An 18,537-nucleotide genomic window follows, 5' to 3' on the forward strand; every position below is an offset into this window, starting at 1 on the left:
GGTGGTTTGCCAGTGCCTTCCCCAGTCATTACCGTTTACCCCCCAGCAAGCTGGGTACTCATTTTACCGACCTCGGAAGGGTGGAAGGCTGAGTCAACCTTGAAACGGCTGCTGGAATCGAACTCCCAGCCTCATAGGCAGAGCTTCCAGACTGCATGTCTGCTGCCTTACCACTCTGCCCCACAAGAGGCTCTATTCAGGACACATAACCACCCCAAAAGGCAAGTTACCCAAGCCCAGCTCAGAGGTGTGTTAGTAAAAAGCACCAAGGCTGTAACTGAAGATTGTGTGACTACCAAAGAACCACAAAATTTCATTCTGCTTAGTGTGTTCTACATAAGATTACCAGGTATTGTATCCCCCCCCCCCAGCCACTAACAGGGCATTGGGGGGTTGGGTTGCCAGGTCTAGGTTGGAAAAGTCTTGGAGATTTAGGGATCGAGCCTGGGGAGGACAGGTATCTCAGTGGAGCGTAGGGCTGCCACAGTCCTTTATGGGGGTCCCCTCAAGTCAGGCCCCACCTTTCTTAACACCAGCCAGCTGGCCAGCTGGAGAAAACCCGCTCCCAAACAGGGAAGAATGTAGGAATTAAACATGATGCACTTATGTGACCCGGAAATGAAATAGGTACACGGGGAAGTGCTCTGATCCTTGGGCAAAATTCTATGGTAGAAGCTAAGCTTGGTGTGTATTGGTTGTATTGGTTAGGAGCACCGACTTCTAAATCTGGTGAGCTGGGTTTGATTCCCCTCTTCTCCCCCACATGCAGCCAGCTGGGTGACCTTGGGCTCACCACAGTGCTGATAAAACTGTTCTGACCGAGCAGGAATATCAGGGCTCTCTCAGCCTCACCCACCTCACAGGGTGTCTGTTGTGGGGAGAGGAAAGGGAAGGCGACTGTAAGCCGCTTTGAGCCTCCTTCGGGTTGATAGAAGCAGCAAATAAGAACCAACTCTTCTTCCTCTTCTTCAAAGCATCCATGTTTTCCAGGAGATTCGATCTCTGTGGTCTGGAGAAGAGAGATACATTTCCAACCCCCCTTGAGGGGGGTTGGAATCCCGAATTCCAGACTAGGCCTCCCATCCTCCAGGGACCTGGAATGCCAGGCCTAGTTCTTGCTAAGGTGACCAGCCTCTAGCTGGGTTGCGCCATTTCGGATTAGACAATCAGTGTAATGTAGTGGTTAAGAGTGTCAGACTAGGGTCTGGAAACTCCAGTCTCAAATCCCCACTCATGTCCTGGAAGCTTACTGGTGACCTTGGCTTAATCACCAACCGTTGGTCTAGCCTACCTCCACGGAAAGGTGTCCCAGTTCCTCCTGGTGGGCGAGGGGTCAAGGGTACCAGACTCAGGTTGGGAAACACCTGCAGATTTAGGGTTGGAGCCTAGAACGGACAGGGACTTCAGAGGAGTACCATGCCTCAGAGTCTACCCTCAAAAGAATTTGTTTTTTTCTCAGGGAACTGATCTCTGAAGGCTGGGGCTAAGCTGTAATTCCTGGGATCCCCAAGCCCCATTTGCTGGCTGGCCTCTCTACCTCACAGGGTTATTGTGAGGAGAAAATGGCAAACGTGAGCCACTTTGAGTCCCGATTGGGGATGAAAGCGGGATATAAATGCAGTGAATAAATATATAACAGGTGAGAAAAGATGTGGGTCAATGCTTGGCCATTTAAAAATCATTCCCTGCAAAGAGATAATTAGTGTGCCAGGGACAAAACCAGGTTTGTACCCTCTTTCTACTTTGCTGTTGGAAGCAGCTAGTTTTCTATGTGGGGCTATGGAGGAATTAGTTTTGAGGGAGGGGACTGAGACCTGTTTTCTGGCAGGCCTAACACCTTTATTAAAGAAATAAGATTTATTGTCTGGGTTATACCAGTACCAAGAGCCTCTTGTGGCGCAGAGTGGTAAGGCAGCCGCCTGAAAGCTTTGCCCATGAGGTTGGGAGTTCAATCCCAGCAGCCGGCTCAAGGTTGACTCAGCCTTCCATCCTTCCGAGGTCGGTAAAATGAGTACCCAGCTTGCTGGGGGGTAAACGGTAATGACTGGGGAAGGCACTGGCAAACCACCCCGTATTGAGTCTGCCATGAAAACGCTAGAGGGCGTCACCCCAAGGGTCAGACATGACTCGGTGCTTGCACAGGGGATACCTTTACCTTTACCTTTATACCAGTACCTCATCAGAATTCGCATGACTGAAACCAGGTTATCAACGTGCCTGAGGAAAACAATATCCCACTCTATAGAACATGGATTTGAGCCTGTGGGAACCTTTCTGAACCTGCAGGAACCTTCAGAATTCAGACACAGGGTGGTGGTGGGTGGAATTACAATACGGCCGCAGGAGGAGGTGAAGCCAACAAAAAAAGGGCTGCCAGAGGAGGTGGGACCCCCCCCCCCTCCTCATAACAGCAGGAGGTGAGGTTGTAGATACTTGAATAGAAGACCTTCAACATTTCAGGTAGACATGAGAATATCAATCAAACAGATTTTTAAAAATTATATAGAGTATAAACAAAAAGCATATAGACCCAGTTTGGTGTAGTGGTTAAAAGCAGTGGGTTCTAATCTGGCAAGCAGGGTTTGATTTTCCACTTCTCCACATACAGCCAGCTGGGTGAGCTTGGGCTCATCACAGCCCTGATTGTGCTGTTCTCACAGAGTCTAAAGAGGATATCTGACTTCATTGCTCGGCTAAAAGTTGCACGTAGACTCTGCCAAGGAATCACAGCCAGCAATCAGTGACAGATCTCGACTCCAGCTTCTTCTGATATTTGGCTGCTGGTGATTGAAAGGGTTAATATCACCAAGTTCCTTCCTCAAGCAGGGCTTTGCTGGGAGGGCTCATCACAAATCCCCATTGCATATTACAGTGAATGTGTGTGTATACATCTGCAAGGAAGAGCCAAAGTGCGTTCACTCTACAAACCATGAACCAGTGCCTGAATGAATGCGTGGTTTCGATCACACATTCTGATGTACGTGTGTTGAATCTAACGTGTGAATGACTCAATGAACGTACAAAGAAAAATCAAATGTACACTGTACACAGATTATGTGTGTTCACTGCAGCTTGTGAACAGAATTACTGTGTTTCGGGGAAGGGACACGATACAGAAAATTCATTCTATCTTTCATGCTTCTAGAACATCACCTTTCCCTCCCCTCCACTTCATCAGAGGTTGGCTTTTTTCCAAATCAGGAAACAGCACCATAAAAAAAAACAAAAAAACACAAGTCTGGATTGTGGATAGAAAGAATTCCTCCCCCAAATGAAGGTGCACCGCAGAATTTAACGGCACTATCCTTATTAAAATACATGGCATCAACATTACTAGGCTAGGTTTTAAATATAATTTCAAAAGTATTTCCAGCTGTTGCAAAGGGCTAGATGACCAGGGACAGTTTCTACCAGCTCTGCAGTTCTGTAACCGTTTGCCTCAGGAATTGCATTAGCTTTTCTGGTAGTTACTACCTGGAGTAACATTCTTTCTTGAGCAAAAATCTCCAGTCATTAGTGGGGTGAGAGCCAGCGCTGAACCTACACCTGCAGTCAGGGAAAACTAACTGCTCCCAAATGCTTCACTTTATAGACGTATCGTAAGGAGGGCTCTCTATCCGCAGCTCATATCCCACTGTCTGAGCTCTTACACAGTGTCTCTGCCTGCGCGGTTTCTCCTCTACCAGCAGACAGGAGCACCGTCTGTCCCTTCTGCAGCCAGGGAGGCTCACTTGCCCTTCTTCACTCGGGTGTGGATTCTCTCGTGCTTAATGAGGTTCGACCGCCAACTGAAACACTTCCCGCAATAAGTGCATTTGTATGGTTTCTCTCCCGTGTGGATTTGCTGGTGCTGAAGGAGATCAGAGCCCCGGCCGAAACATTTCCCGCATTCGGAGCACCTGTAGGGCTTGCCTCGTTTCAGGATTCTCTGGTGCCTGAGGAGGTCGGAGCGGTGGCCGAAGCTTTTCCCACAGTCTGAGCATTTGTAAGGCTTCTCTCCGGTGTGAGTCCGCTCGTGCGCCAAAAGGCCCGAGCTCTGGCTGAAGCTCTTCCCGCACTCAGTGCACGTATACGGTTTCTCCCCAGTGTGGGTTCTCAAATGTCGGACAAGGGCCGTGCGTTCGCAGAAGCTTTTCCCGCACTCTGTGCATCGGTAGGGTTTCTCCCCCGTGTGGGTCCTCTCGTGGGCCAGGAGTCCCGAGCTCTGACTGAAACTCTTCCCGCACTCTGTGCATCTGTATGGTTTCTCTCCCGTGTGGGTCCTCTCGTGGGCCGAGAGGCCCGACCGCCGGTGGAAGTTCTTCCCGCAGTCCAGACATATAAACGGCTTCTCACCGGTATGGGACCTCTCGTGCGCCACAAGGGCTGAGCTCTGACTGAAACATTTCCCACACTCCCCGCATTTATAGGGCTTCTCTCCCGTGTGAATCCGCTCATGCGTGGTGAGGTGAGACTTCCGGCTGAAGCTCTTCCCGCACTCTGCGCAGTCGTAGGGTTTCTCCCCCGTGTGAGTCCTCTCGTGGGCAATGAGGTGAGACTTCCGGCTGAAGCTTTTCCCGCACTCTGGACAGCCGTAAGGTTTCTCTCCAGTATGGAGCCTCCGGTGCCTGTACAGACTAGAGCTCTGCTTGAAGGTCTTCCCACAGTCCATGCACATCTTCAGTCCCCCATAGTTGTAGATTCTCGCCCGGATTCTGGGTTCCTTCCGCTCCCAGCTGTCTGCCTTGTAAGGTGGGACGGGAACATCTGCTCTCTTCTTCTGGTAGCTCCCCTCACGTCTACCCGATGCTGGGTGATTGCTGGACGTCTCTCCCATCTCGTCAAGTGGAGAAACGGCCCAGTTGTCTTCTCCTAAGGACGTCCCATTGAGTTCCTCCATCTCGGAGCCTTCCAGGGGAAGGTGGGCCTCCTCACTTTCGCTCATCGGACCGTCGCCTACAGGGATGAAAAGAAAAAATTATATGAACTGAGGTGGGAAAAGGAAGGAAAATGCATGTCTTTATTACAAGGCACTTAAAAACAAGTTCAGGTCTAAATGATAGCCTCAACTCCAGAGTAAAACCATTAAATAGGTTTAAGATGCTTTAGGATGCTTAGGGCTGATCCTGCGTTGAGCAGGGGGTTGGACTAGATGGCCTGTGTGGCCCCTTCCAACTCTATGATTCTATGATTCTATGACTAGATGGCCTGTGTGGCCCCTTCCAACTCTATGATTCTATGATTCTAAATAATACATAATAAGTTATCATTCTAATTACTTTAATTATATGTATTTTCGTATATTTAAGCATTTTTTCTATATCTACCATATAGATATAGAATCATAGTTGGAAGGGGCCATTCAGGCCATCTAGTCCCACCCCCTGCTCAATGCAGGATCAGCCTCAAGCATCCCTGGTAAATATCTGTCCACCCCCTGCTTGAAGACCGCCAGTGAAGGGGAACTCACCACCTCCTTAAGTAGCTGATTCCACTGCTGCATTAGTCTGTGAACTTAAAAAAAATCTAGCAAGCACTATTCTCTATATCAGTGGTCCGCAACCTTTCGGCCGCTGTGGACCGCTGCTATGGAGTGGGGGGAGAGGGCGGTCCGGGGCCCCACGCACGCGTGACAGCCCCAGCGCAAACGCGCATGCGCGGACTGCCGCATACAAGCGTTTGCGCCCGGCAGGGGCGCATACGAGCGTTTGGGCCCGGCAGGGGCGCTAACGCGCGTACGCAGCAGTCCGTGCATGCGCGTTTGCGCCACCGCCATGCCGGCGGACGCGGCTCCCCCTCCTGGCCCCTCCGGGCCGCCCGCAAATAGGCCGCTAAAGCGGCCGATTAGCTTGCGGCTCGGCAAGCTTCTCTTCCCTCCCCTCCCGAAACAAGAAGCTTGCCGGGCCGCGAGCTAATCGGCTGCTTTGGCGGCCGATTTGCTCGTGGCCTGGCGAGCTTCTCGCTTCGGGGGGGGAGGGAAGAAGGAGCCGCGGCCCGGCGCCAAGGCCTTCGCGGCCCGGCACCGGGCCGAGGCCCGTGGGTTGGGGACCTCTGCTCTATATGGTTTAAAGCCATTTCTGCAGGTCCTCTTCTCTGCTGCCAAGAACCGCTCCTTGCACCATTGACTTTAACAGGCGCCAAAGCCAAATCGGTCCGGATCGGCCCCCTGGTGCACAAGCCTAATGCCACTTGCTCTGTGGCAAAAACAGCAGAAAGCCCTCCGGCTGAGCTCCCTGGGCAAAAAGATGCTGGACTAGATGGATCCCAGCTCTGACCTTCCTTGTGCTCTTGCTCAGGTTCTTAAGGCCACCTGGATCACGCACGGGCCTCAAGGGACCTCATTTCAGAGACAAAGTGAATTCTAACCCAGTGAGATGGTGTCCTCGTCTTCCTCCTGCTTAAAGCTCTGTTCCTGTTCGGCGTCTGATGGAGCCTGCTCCGCGTCGGACAGATTCGCAGCCTCTGCCTGTGGAATAAAGCCAAAGGTCAGCAAGGTTTGGAGGTGGGAACTGTTGCAGGGCTGCCGGCAGTTGTTCAAACGGTACCCACTGAGCCCACCTGAGTGGAGGCAAATACAGCTTTCTGGATTGGGGAGGGGGGCAGATCCTGTTGCTAGTAATTCTAGAGACTGACAATGCGATAGTGAGCAGAGTTATTGCCCTTCCAAAGTGGAATCATTGGCCTTAGAAAGGGATAACTCCGCTTAAGACAGCCCTGTTGGTGCTGCAGTCATCAAATGCTGAAATAGAGCAATGATGTGTCTGTCAAAAGGTCTTGAATCCCTCCCCGAGTTCAAATGAAATGGGGGCTCACGCAATGTACAAATACTTTTTAATGATTATAACTGGATTTTTAGGTGATTGATTGTTTTAACCCTATCCAGGAAGAGCGGGCTACAAAAGGAAAGTTTGTTATTGTTTATTATTATGCACAGCTCTCCCTCTGTCGTTTTTTGCTCAGGATGAAGCCCACTCACCTGGGGGTCCCATCTCTCGGTCTCCCGCTGCCTCAGGAGGAAATCCTCTGCCAAGGCGACTACCTGGGCGCAGATTTCTGGGCCACGTTCCCTGGCCCAGTTCTCCATTTCGGGGTGGGGGAGGGGGATCTCACCACAGCTTCACTCCTCTAAACGCTCTGAAAAACACACATACACGTGAATCAATGAAACACACCAGAAATGTGGAATTTAAAGGACTTTGGGGCAGTTTGGATGTCTTTACATTTTATAGGAGCCTATAGAGGCCTAAGGAGAAGGGAAAAAAAGGAAAAACTGGGAAAGATGATAAATATCATATACATAAGTAAAGATTTCCAATCAGGTGTCATCACGAAGTGAGAAAAATGTACTAATACAGGGATTTTTTTTCCCAGAGTACCTTACCAAAATACAATTGGTATATGGGTGGAAGGAAAACAAGCAAGAAACTACATTATAAACTCATAAAGGTGCCTTATGCTGACTGGCCACAGGTCTCTTCATGGAATCATAGAATCATAGAGTTGGAAGGGACCTCATGGGTCATCTAGTCCAACCCCCTGCACTATGCAGGACACTCACAACCCTATCGCTCATCCACTGTCACCTGCCACCCCTTTAAACCTTCACAGTATCAGCCTCTCCATCAGATGGCTCTCCAGCCTCTGTTTAAAAATCTCCAAAGATGGAGAACCCACCACCTCCTGAGGAAGCCTGTTCCACTGAGGAACCGCTCTGACTGTCAGGAACTTCTTCCGGATGTTTAGATGGAATTTCTTTTGAGCTAATTTCATCCCATTTTTTCTGATCTGTCCCTCTGGGGCAAGAGAGAACAATTAGGCTCCATCGTCTTCAAGTCAGTATTGCCTACTCTGACCGACAGACGCTTTCTGAGATGGATGCCTCACCCACTTAAAGATGCTGAATATCAATCCTGGGACCGTCTGCAGATCAAGTAGATGCCGTGTGGCCCCTCCTCACCCAGTGGCCATCCCAGGCTGGTCCTGGATCCTGATCTGTACAAGTGGAAGCTTCTAAACAGCCTGCAAAGGCTGCCTCCTGTGGAAGTCACTAATCACTGCAGCAGTCTAACCCAGAGAAGATTAAAAAACATTGGTAGCTACGACCAAATCATGTTTCTTGTTTAAATTTAGGGACATTTAGAACCCTTACAAAATGGAGAACATGGGAAATGACCCAAGAGTCATCATAGGCTGCAAATGTCTTATCTATAAAGGGCCAAACCATTTGGGAATCCCAGATAATTAAAAAAAAAAAAACCTCAACTGTCCACTGCAAGGGACAATTTAAAGAAGAGTTGGTTTTAATACCCCACTTTTCACAACTCTAAGGAGTCTCAAAGCAGCTTACAATCTCCTTCACTTCTTCTCCCCACAACAAGCACCCAAGGAGATAGGTGGGGCTGAGAGAGCTCTGACAAGACTGCTCTATGAGAACAGCACTATCAGGGCTGTGACAAGTCCAAGGTCACCCAGCTGGCTACATGTGGAGGAGCAGGGAACCAAACCCCGCTTGCCAGATTAGAAGCTGCCGCTGCACCAAACTGGCTAGTTTTTGTGGGGACCTCCTGGTCAGCACTGGTCCTGCCTCTACACCAACATCAACCAATCCACATGCGCAAAAATGCTTGGTGAAACAAAATTAATTTCAGTTTTCATCTTGCTCTTATATGGCTCACTTGAGGGATTCAGTGGCCCAGCAAGGAAAACTGCAACGTGGCTTTCTCTAAGAAACACAGGCCATGATCCCATATGGGCCACTGTGAGATATGGGGATGCTGGATTAGATGGATTATGCCCTAGCAGGGAAAGGCTGCTTAAAAGAACCTCTGCTTTGCATGCCGAAGGTCCCCGGTTCAATCCCTGGCATTTCCATTATTCTTAATCCGGCTTGGGGTGGGCCCCATCAGTTCTCAATACAACATTCTGATAAAAGCAGTAAGCCAATAAAAACATGAGCCTTATCCTGGATGCTCATATTTCAGCTTCAAGGGGGAAACACATTGATCGGGGGGGGGGGTGCACAGGGAGTCATCACAAGCAGGAAACAGGATTCTCTCCCCGGCGGGGAAAAGGGGACCAGGCGGCTTTTATGGATCTACAAGTCTTCACCGGGAAATGACAATGATTAACCCAGTGTACAAATAGCACCTGGCGCTCAGTGACCCTGGCGCACCTTTCTAGCCCTCTAAAAGGTTCTTTTAACCTTCCATCAGCAAAATTCTTTCACTTAAGGGGGTGGCAGGTGACAGTGGATGAGCGATAGGGTTGTGAGTGTCCTGCATAGTGCCGGGGGTTGGACTAGATGACCCAGGAGGTCCCATCGAACTCTATGATTCTATGAATCTATGAACTACGGTCCACCAAACTAAACGCCACCAGACTCGTGGGTCCTTTTCCCTGCAATGGATCTACAAGAGCTAGGCTTCTTTTTCGGGGAGGCAAACCTTCTGAAATACTGGGGGAGGGGAGGAGAGGAGAGGGGAAAATCCTGAATATTCTGAATTGAGATTCTTATTCCTTTTGTTTCTAAGAATGCTCCTCCTTTGGGAAGGATGGGCTGCCAAATCCACTCCCCTCCCCCGCCCTTGATTTTAATCGGGTTCCCGATTTCCTCCTCGCCCCCTCCCCTTTCATGCCCATCGCTGCTGGAAATGCTCTCCTCCCCCCCCCCCCCGCGCCCCCCACTCACCTCTGCAAGGATCTCTCTCTGCAAGGATCTCTCTCTGCAAGGATCTCTCTGCAAGGATCTCTGCAAGGATCTCTCTGCCAGCAACGAGGGTGGGGGGAAAAAGGATCAATTGCTCTGCCCCCCCCCCCCACTCGCCCACCCAAGTGCCACTTTTCCAGCAGGTCCAGGAAAGGGCCTGGCCGAGGCAAGGCTTCCTTCTCAATTGCCTGGGCCTCTCTGTGCGAGGCCGCTCGGTCGACTTAACCCTTGGAGGAAAGGCAGGCCGCGCCCGGCTGTCCTTCCCCCCCCCCAGCAAGGCTGCCTTTGCAGCGCTGCAGAGCTTCCCCCGCCCGCCCCTGGAGCTGTGAGCCCAAGAGCAGCGCCTGGCTAAAAGGTTGGCAACCCTGGGCCCAGGAAGCCTGCAATTCGGGGTCCTCCCGTGCCAGTCCAAAGGAGCCAGCCACGGAATGACAGGGATGCCAGCCTCCAGGTGGGGCCTGGGGATCTCCTGGCATTCCAGCCCCTCTCCAGGCTAAAGAGATCAGCCCCCCTGGAAAAAAATGGCTGCTTGGGAGGGTGGGCTTCATAGCATTCTACTCCGCGGAGGACCTCCCAAACCCCGCCCACTTCTGGCTCCACCCCCAAAGCCTCCAGGTATCTCCCGACCCAAAGCTGGCAACCTTATCCGTGGTTGCTTTGGAAGGTGGACTCCGCATACAGCATTCTGCTGCACTGAGGTCTCTCCCTGCTCCAAATTTCACCCACTCCCGTCTCCACCCCCAAAGTCTCCAGGTATCTCCCGACCGGGAGCTGGCAACCCTTATCTCCGCCGCCGCCTGCAGGACGCCCTTGACATTCCGCGCAGTTATGTCCCCTGCGGCTCTTGCACCTTCCTTCCAGGGACACAAACGGGAACTGGATATTCTGAATATTTGCAAAAACGCTCCGGTACCAAAAGCACAAGCCCCCCGCCCCGCCCTCCCCCTAGGACGGCCGCAAAGGGTTAAACAGACAGCGCTCCGATGCCTAGAGAAAGCAGGAAACGGGAATGGCGCCGAATTTCCTTTTCCTGTGCTTCTCCCGCGGCTGGAAGGGAAGAAAAGGCTGGCCTTTGTGGACGGCCGGAGCTCGGTCGATCGGGCGCGACTGCGGGTTCGCGGGGAGGCGCAGCCCTCGAGAGCGGTGAGCTCAAAGTCTGGAGTTGCCAACTGACCAGGGAGAAAGGGGGGTTCCCAGATCCCTGGTCCTGAGCGAGCCCTTGATCTGCAAGAAGGGGCAAGCTTGGCTGCTTGGGTTGCCAGCTTTGGGTTGGGAAAGACCTGGAGACTTTAAGGGTGGGATCTGGGGCAGGGCAGGACCTCAGTGGCATATAAGGCTAGGGAGTTAGTGTTGGCCGCCTCTGAATATTAGTGCTCAGAGGCAACCTTCGGGGAAGGCCACGGCCTAGGGATGCCAATCCCCAGGTGGGAGTGTCAGTACAAGTTTACGTATCAAAAGCCATCAGTCTTCGATTAGATTTAGACTTATCATAGAGTTGGAAGGGACCTTCAAGGTCATCTAGTCCAACCCCCTGCAGAATGCAGGGCGACGATAACAGAAAATATATAGGTAAAATAAATTAAAACTTACCGAAAAATAAAACAAGAAAATTTGAAGCATCATGAATCATAAATAACAGTGTTAAAATTTAAGATTAGATAATTTAAGATACATTAAGTAGCACAAATCTTTGGCACATTTCTTCTGGATTCCTTCCAAACATTCCTAATCTTGGTAGCCTACTAAGTAAATTTGGCTACGGCAGAAGTTATTATTTTTATCATTATATATAACTCACAGATCATATTCAACATGCAAATTCAGTTCTCAGTGATTAAAATGACAGGTGTAAAAACAATCCAAAAAGCCTGTTCTTTTCTGACAGAAGTGTCTAAAAACATGGCATGATGCCTGGCTTACAACACAGATTTTCACTGGCTTTTACCAACTTGTAAATATTGGATAGTAGACTCACAAGTGCTTGACAGACTTTCGTAAACTTGCAAATACTTGAAAGTCCTTTGTACATTGAAGACGAACTGATGGCTTTTGATATATGCATTTGCACTGATACTGTCACAGCATTGATGAGTATATTATTGGCCTTACCTACACAGTGGAGTTTTGGTTTTGGCTTTCCGTACTCTCACTGTGATGGTCCCCAGGTGGGACCTGGTGATCCCCTGCAATTACAGCTTCATAAGTACTTTGGGACTTCTTCAGGTACTGAAAAGGGAGGTGTTAAAAACCAGCTCTTCTTCTTCTTTCTTGCAGCCAGGACTAAAAATGGAGAGGCCGGGCCTGACAGAACCCAATGCTGGGGAAAGAAAAGATTCTCTGGTTGCCCAAACTGGAGCCACCAAGGCATTGCTGCTTGGGACAGCTCCTCTCAAAATTAAGCAAGAGCCAAACGAGGGGCCAGCCCGACACTGGGAAACTCGGTGGCAGGAATTTCTGACCGCAGCGGAGTCCCCACCGAGGCGGGTGGAACCCCTCCAACTCCCTCAGGCCCAGCCGGCGGAGGACAGGAAGGTGTATCGGGCCTCCTTCGAAGGAGTAACTCCGGTGGTCCGTGAGGGGCCTGGAGAGGCATCCGTGACTCTGAACACGGCTGAATTTAGGGGAGGAACTCCAGAGCTCTACGGAAGGCCGGCTCCTCCTGTGAAAGTGAAAGAAGAGGCGGAGGATGAGGATGAGGGGGACGCTGCCTGTCCGGAAATGTGGCGTCGGCGGTTCAGGCAGTTCAGCTACTGGGAAGCTGAGGGCCCTCAGGAAGTCTTCGGCCAGCTCTGGGGACTGGGCCACCAGTGGCTGAGGCCCGAGAGGCACACCAAAGAGCAGATCGTGGAGATGGTGGTCCTGGAGCAGTTCCTGGCCGTCCTGCCTCAGGGAGTTCGGGGCTTGGTGAGGGAACGCGGCCCCAAGACTGGCGCCCAGGCGGTGGCTCTGGCAGAGGACATCTTGAAAAGGCCACAGGAGGCCGGAAGGCCGGAACAAAAGGTGATGATGCTTAGCCAGGTCATGCCCGGGTTTGGAAGCGGCAAACTTTTGTTGCCCTGCCAACAGCAGCCATATCTCCTAGACTCATAGAACCATAGAGTTGGAAGGGGCCAAACAGGCCACCTAGTTCAAACTCCCCCCCCCACCCCCCCATGCAGGATCAGCCTCAAGCACCCAGGATAAGGATCTGTCCAGCCGCTGCTGGAAGAACACCAGTGAGGGGGAGCTTACCATCGCCTTAGCCCAGTGGTCCCCAACCTTTTTATCACCGGGGGCTACTCAACACTTGACAATTTTACTGAGGTCCGGTGGGGGGGGGCGTAGTTTACTCCTCTACTCTCAACCACTGCCCTAACGCTCTCTGATCGCTATGGTAATGTTTAAACATCCCTTCAAAATAAGATACAGACACGCCACAACAATGAACATCAGGAACATTTTATTTTCATGGAAATTTTAACTCACGACAATGGCAAATCAATGGGAACCCTGAGCTTGTTTCTCTGCAACGAGATAGTCCAATCTGGGAGTGATGGGAGACAATGACACCCAAAGTGTGTTGTAAAGGGCCGGGAGGCGTCCTTCGCGGCCCACCTCCAATTAGTCGACGGACCACATGTGGTCCGCTGCCCACAGGTTGGGGATCACTACCTTAGGCAGCCCATTCCACTGCTGAACTATGACTGAATTTCCCACTCTGATATCTAGCCAGGACCATTGTACCCACAGTTTGAACCCAGTACTGCAGTTCCTATCTTCTGCTGCAGACAGAAACCGCTCCCTGCCCTCCTCCAAGTGACAACCTTTTGATCAAATAAATAAAAGCAGATACCTAAAGAGAGCAATCATGTCCCTTTTCAACCTCCTCTTCTCGAGCCTGAACTTTCCCAGGTCCTTCAGCCTTTCCTCACAGGGCTTGGTCCTGGATCCTCCTCTCTTTCTCCTCTGCACCTGCTCCATTTTGTCCACATTCTTTTTGAAGCGAGGCCTCCAGAACTGCACTCAGGACTCCAGGTGCAGTCCGACCACATTTCTCCTGTGCCAGTGGTGGGCTTGAGGGGGGAGGAGATTTTTTTAAAAAAATGATAATTGACAGATCACAGTGGTGCAGTAATGCTATTATAATTGATTTAGTGCCAAAATCTATGTGCTCCCAGCTTTCTTTCTTCCTTTAAAAAAAATAAGTATCTAGCCCTTTTTGTTGTGGAGTTATAAGGGGGAAAGGCAGAGGAAAGGGGGAAAGTACAAAAACAGAAAAGGAAGAAAGGTAAAATGACAGAAAGAGAAGGCGGGAATGACTGAATAAAGAAGGAAGAGAAAATAACAGAGAAAGGAGGATGGTGCATGTTTCTCTGAAATGTTACTTTGGTTTCTAGTTTTGGTCTTCAGTTAGCCAGAAGTCTGAACTACATCACTCTTTTCTGTCGCAGGTGCTGGGGCCTTTCAAAAACGTGGCTGAAAACTCCCCCAAATCTGAGCAGGATGACTTAGACATTATGCAGGTGCACATATCTATCGAGGATCAGCAAGAAGAGGAAGAGGAGGAGGAGGAAGCCAGCTTTCTTGGTTAATATTTAGGAGCAAATACTTGGGTGTGACGTGGTAAATAAGCTAAGGGCTTAGATGTCTTTAACAAGGGACACTTAGGTGGATCCTCCATGCTCAGAGGTAGTGTACCTCTCCATCAGGGATTCCCAACCAGGGGCTGATGGTCCTCCAGAGGTCTATGGAATCTCCGGAGGATGTCCACGGTCCAGTTTGTGCCTGACTGGACTTGGCCACAAACTTGGGAACTGGCTGCCCTTGGCCAGAAATCTGGGTGGGCACTCCGTGGGTGTGAAAATCAAAAGGAGGGGGAGTCAGCTTTGGTGCAATGTGGGGGCTCCAGGCTGTCTTCTCTCTGGCATCTGGAGGACCAAGCTTTCATAGTAGTATTAAAGATGGGGGGAGGGAGCAAAAGGAGGGTAAAGTGTGTGGGTGGTTATGTCCCTTCCTGGGGGGGTGGCGGGGGGGCGGGCTGACCAGCTGCCAAAACTTCTGGGGTCCTTGAAGCCTGAAAATTTACTTCAGGGACTTCTCCATGACCAAAAGGCTGGAAAAGTCTGCTCTAAATAAGCTAAGGCTACACCAGTGGGGGGTGTGCATCTGGGAACACCCTTGCTTTCGTGTGGAGGGAAATAACCACCTGCTAAACAGCATCCCATTAAGCCCCCGATAAAATGAAAGGACATTTTTCTCCAGGTGAGTTGACAACCCTGCCTGAAAAGTGATTTTTCAATTTCAGCATCCCCCTTGTGCTGTCTGCAGATGCCATGGTGCCCTTCAATTTCCCAGTGCATGCAAAGTGTTTTTAGAAAGTAGGCGAGGGTTTTGCCCAGTAAAGCTTTTGATTGGCCATTGGCTGTGCAGGTGTTTTTTTTTAACAGTGCTTTGACAGCAGCTGTCACCACAGCACAAGGAGTAGCGCAGTGTGACTGAAGGGAACCAACGGCAGCCATTTTAGAGCAGCCATTTTAGAGCAGCCATTTTGTGGGTGCGTCCACCACACAGTGTCAGAATTTTATTTATTTTTATTTATTTATTTTTAGGTTTAGACCCCACCTCTCTTGACCAATGTCACCTCGAGGCAGCTTACAAAATAGAATAAAACCCATAAAATCCTATTAAAATATTAAAATAGCATTATCCAAAATATCAAAACATTTATGAAGATGGCAGTATCTGTTCTACAATATATTTCTGGTGCCTTGGAGGAGGAGCATGTCTCACTCAGCGCTTAACACCCACTCAGAGCGGCTGTCCCGCCCCTAAGTGTCTCCTCCTCCAACCGGCTTGCCTATCTGTCCAGCGGCCAGCCAATCATCTTCTGTCCCCCATCCCTGACAATCCCCTCCTCCTTCCACTTCCCTCCGAGGCTCGGAGGCTGCAGATCCCTGCCAACTGAGAGCTGCCCCTGCCAGTGAGTTCCCTTTCTAGGGGCCTCCAGCCTGCAGCTTTTCCAGGTCCTGGGGGAAGGGAGAGGCCATCCACAGAGTTCTTCCACACACCCCAATCTCGCGCCCGTTGTATTCCTTAATGTAACGGGCTTGGCCCCTAGTACACTCACCTTCCCCAACCAACTCAGCTGATCCACCTAAGTGTCCCAAAGGTGCCCATTGGCCCAGAAAGCTTTGAGACCCCTGCATTAGATCTCGACGACAGGGAAATGTGACTCAGGTTCTGATTTCCTTTCTTTTCTAGCAAGCAACAAGCAGGAGTGGGACAGTACTGTGGAAAGCGCGCCATTTGGAACCTCCCAACCTGGGAACGTCAGCGAAGGATGCTCAGAACAAGGTGACTCAAATCCCCTTCTGGATCCCGAAGAGGCCGAGATGGCCGGAGGTCCGGAAGGACGAGAATGCCGATTGCCCGGCCCCCCAGAGAAGAGAGGAATAGCAGGTTTCCTGGGCGAGGAAGGCCGACGAGACTTAAACCAAAGCACCTTCCAGCACGGCATCCGTGAGATCTTTGACCTCCTCGAGCATCAGAGGCAGCAAGCGAAGGAGAAGCCCTACAAATGTCCCTACTGCAGGGAAGGCTTCCAGGACCGGTCCCACTTGGCGATCCACGAGAGGACCCACACGGGAGAGAAGCCCTTCCGCTGCTCCAGCTGCGAGAAATCCTTTTCCCAGCACTCGAACCTCCTGAGGCACGAGAGGACCCACACCGGGGAGAAGCCCTACAAGTGCGTAGACTGCGAGAAGAGCTTCAACCAGAAGGCCTCGCTGGTCATCCACAAGAGGACCCACACGGGAGAGAAGCCCTACGGGTGCCTGGAGTGCGGGAGGAACTTCAGCACCAGCTCCCAGCTGATCACGCACAAGAGGATCCATTCGGGGGAGAAGCCCTATCAGTGCTCCGACTGCGGGCAGAGCTTCAGCCGGAGGCCCCACCTCGTGGTCCACGAGAGGATGCACACGGGAGAGAAGCCGTACCAGTGCCCCGACTGCGGGCAGAGCTTCCGGAACAGCTCGGTTTTCACGGTCCACAAGAGGACGCACACGGGAGAGAAGCCCTACAAGTGTTCCTACTGCGGCCAGAGCTTCAGCCGGAAGACCAACCTGGTGAAGCACGAGAGGATTCACACCGGGGAGAAGCCGTTCAAGTGCCCCGAGTGCGAACTGTGCTTCCGGTCGACCACGCTGCTCAAGGCTCATAAAAGGAGCCACACGGGGGAGAAACCCTACAAGTGCATCGACTGCGAGAAACGATTCTGCGGGCTCACGGGGCTGCGCAAGCATAAGAAAACCCACGTGGGGATGAAGCCGTGACGGCCCCGGGAGGACAGGGAGAGTCGTGGCCCGAAGACGAAGAAGAGCTGTTTTTTTTATACCCCACTTATTACTACTCAAGGGAGTGTCAAAGTGGCTTGCAATCACCTTTGCGTTCCTCTCCCCACAACAGACACCCGGTGAGGTAGGTGGGGCTGAGAGAACTGTAACTAGCCTAAGGTCATCCAGCTGGCTGCCTGTGGAGGAGGAGTGGGGGATCAAACCCTGTTCTCCAGATTAGAGTCAACTGCTCCTAACCACTACACCACGCTGCCTCTCAAAGACCTGACCCCATCTGGCTGGGGCTGAAAAATCTCCACGGAGGAGGGATTTGAAGTTGTGGTTCTTCCCTGGGAAGTCCGAAACAGGCTTTCTGCAGGACTGGAGTCCAGGTTTTCTGAAGGACTGTCCCTTTTTCATATAAATCTTTCCCTGCTGCAAGTGTCCACAGGTTCAAATGTGAAATGGAAGGCCAACAGAGAATAGGTTTTTCTGTGTTGGCCCCAGACTTCAAGGCAGGAGCAGTTGCTGAGCGGTCGAACTCGCGCTTGGGAGGCAGAAGATCCGAACTCAGCCCTTGCTGTTTCCGGTTCCAGGGATCTTGGGAAAGCCTCCGAACGTGGACACCCACTGCCAACGAGGGCCTCTTCCGACAACACCCGTGGGTCTCCGTATCATCACAAGTTCTATTAAAGTCCTGATCCAGGGTGGGAAGCGGAGAGTGGTTAGACTGTGCCTCTGAGGCTGATCTCCTGTTCTGAAATGCCTCCACTGTAAAACTAAAAACAAATTTGTGCGTATTGTCAGATAGACCAAGAGCGTAAGACAGTACATGAGTATGCAAGTTAAGCTCCACCTATTGTAGCCAGCCCCGTAGAGCAGGGGTGGGCAAACGGCGGCCCTCCAGATGTCCATGGACTACAATTCCCATGAGCCCCTGCCAGCAGGGGCTCATGGGAATTGTAGTCCATGGACATCTGGAGGGCCGCTGTTTGCTCACCCCTGCCGTAGAATTTTCACCGCAAGAGACTGACAGAGATGGACTAGATGGTCAGTTTGGCCCCTTCCAACTCTATGATTCTGTGACACAATCCTGGGCCTTCTTACAGGCCCCCATCCAAATACCAACCAAGCCTGACCTTGCTTGTTTCCAAAACCTGACTAGTTCAGGCTAGCCTGGGCTACCCAGCTCAGGGCTTCGTAGCGTCTGTTTTGCCCGCACTCTCTTTGTTTTCCCCCTACAAGTCCCTGCTTTGTTCTGTGTTGATTATAATAAAGGGTTGTGTATTGTAACAGTGTATGTTTCGGTTGTGAGCCCGCCCCAGCCTCCGGTTCAGGAGAAAGGCAAGCTGCTGATGTTTTAAGGGATAAAGTATGTGCTTACACGGTGGGAAGTATATTTACTTGAACATCAAATCTTTTGGGGACAGAAAATATGCAGGCAAGACGTTTGTGCTGTTTTTAATGCAAAAACTGAGACACCATGAATACCACGGGCTGTGTGGCTCAGTGGCAGAACATCAGCTTCGCAGGCAGAAGGTC

The 18,537-nt window shown here is 51.2% G+C and overlaps 2 protein-coding genes across 5 annotated transcripts; one reads left to right on the forward strand and one right to left on the reverse strand.

Moving 5' to 3' along the window:
* Positions 1-3,052: 3,052 nt before the first annotated feature.
* On the reverse strand, positions 3,053-10,606 carry LOC143834336 (uncharacterized). 2 transcript variants are annotated; one of them, XM_077331069.1, is made up of 4 exons: positions 9,668-10,606; positions 6,956-7,113; positions 6,346-6,445; positions 3,053-4,935 (listed from the first exon to the last, which is right to left on the reverse strand). In XM_077331069.1, exons 2-4 carry the CDS (start codon positions 7,061-7,063, stop codon positions 3,728-3,730), a joined length of 1,416 nt encoding a protein of 471 aa, XP_077187184.1. In that variant the 5' UTR covers positions 7,064-7,113; positions 9,668-10,606; the 3' UTR covers positions 3,053-3,727. The 2 variants fall into 2 exon arrangements, with proteins under 2 accessions (XP_077187184.1, XP_077187185.1); XM_077331070.1 differs by lacking the exons at positions 6,956-7,113; positions 9,668-10,606 and having other exon boundaries at positions 6,255-6,409.
* On the forward strand, positions 9,972-17,880 carry LOC143834243 (uncharacterized). 3 transcript variants are annotated; one of them, XM_077330898.1, is made up of 4 exons: positions 9,972-10,040; positions 11,960-12,685; positions 14,116-14,251; positions 15,926-17,880. In XM_077330898.1, the coding sequence occupies exons 2-4, from the start codon at positions 11,972-11,974 to the stop codon at positions 16,993-16,995; spliced, it is 1,920 nt and encodes a 639-aa protein (XP_077187013.1). In that variant the 5' UTR covers positions 9,972-10,040; positions 11,960-11,971; the 3' UTR covers positions 16,996-17,880. The 3 variants fall into 3 exon arrangements, with proteins under 3 accessions (XP_077187013.1, XP_077187012.1, XP_077187011.1); XM_077330897.1 differs by having other exon boundaries at positions 10,036-10,136; XM_077330896.1 differs by lacking the exon at positions 9,972-10,040 and adding an exon at positions 10,507-10,828.
* The last annotated feature ends 657 nt before the right edge of the window (positions 17,881-18,537 follow it).

This window comes from Paroedura picta, chromosome 3, assembly GCF_049243985.1.
Source record: "Paroedura picta isolate Pp20150507F chromosome 3, Ppicta_v3.0, whole genome shotgun sequence".
Classification (NCBI taxonomy): domain Eukaryota; kingdom Metazoa; phylum Chordata; class Lepidosauria; order Squamata; family Gekkonidae; genus Paroedura; species Paroedura picta.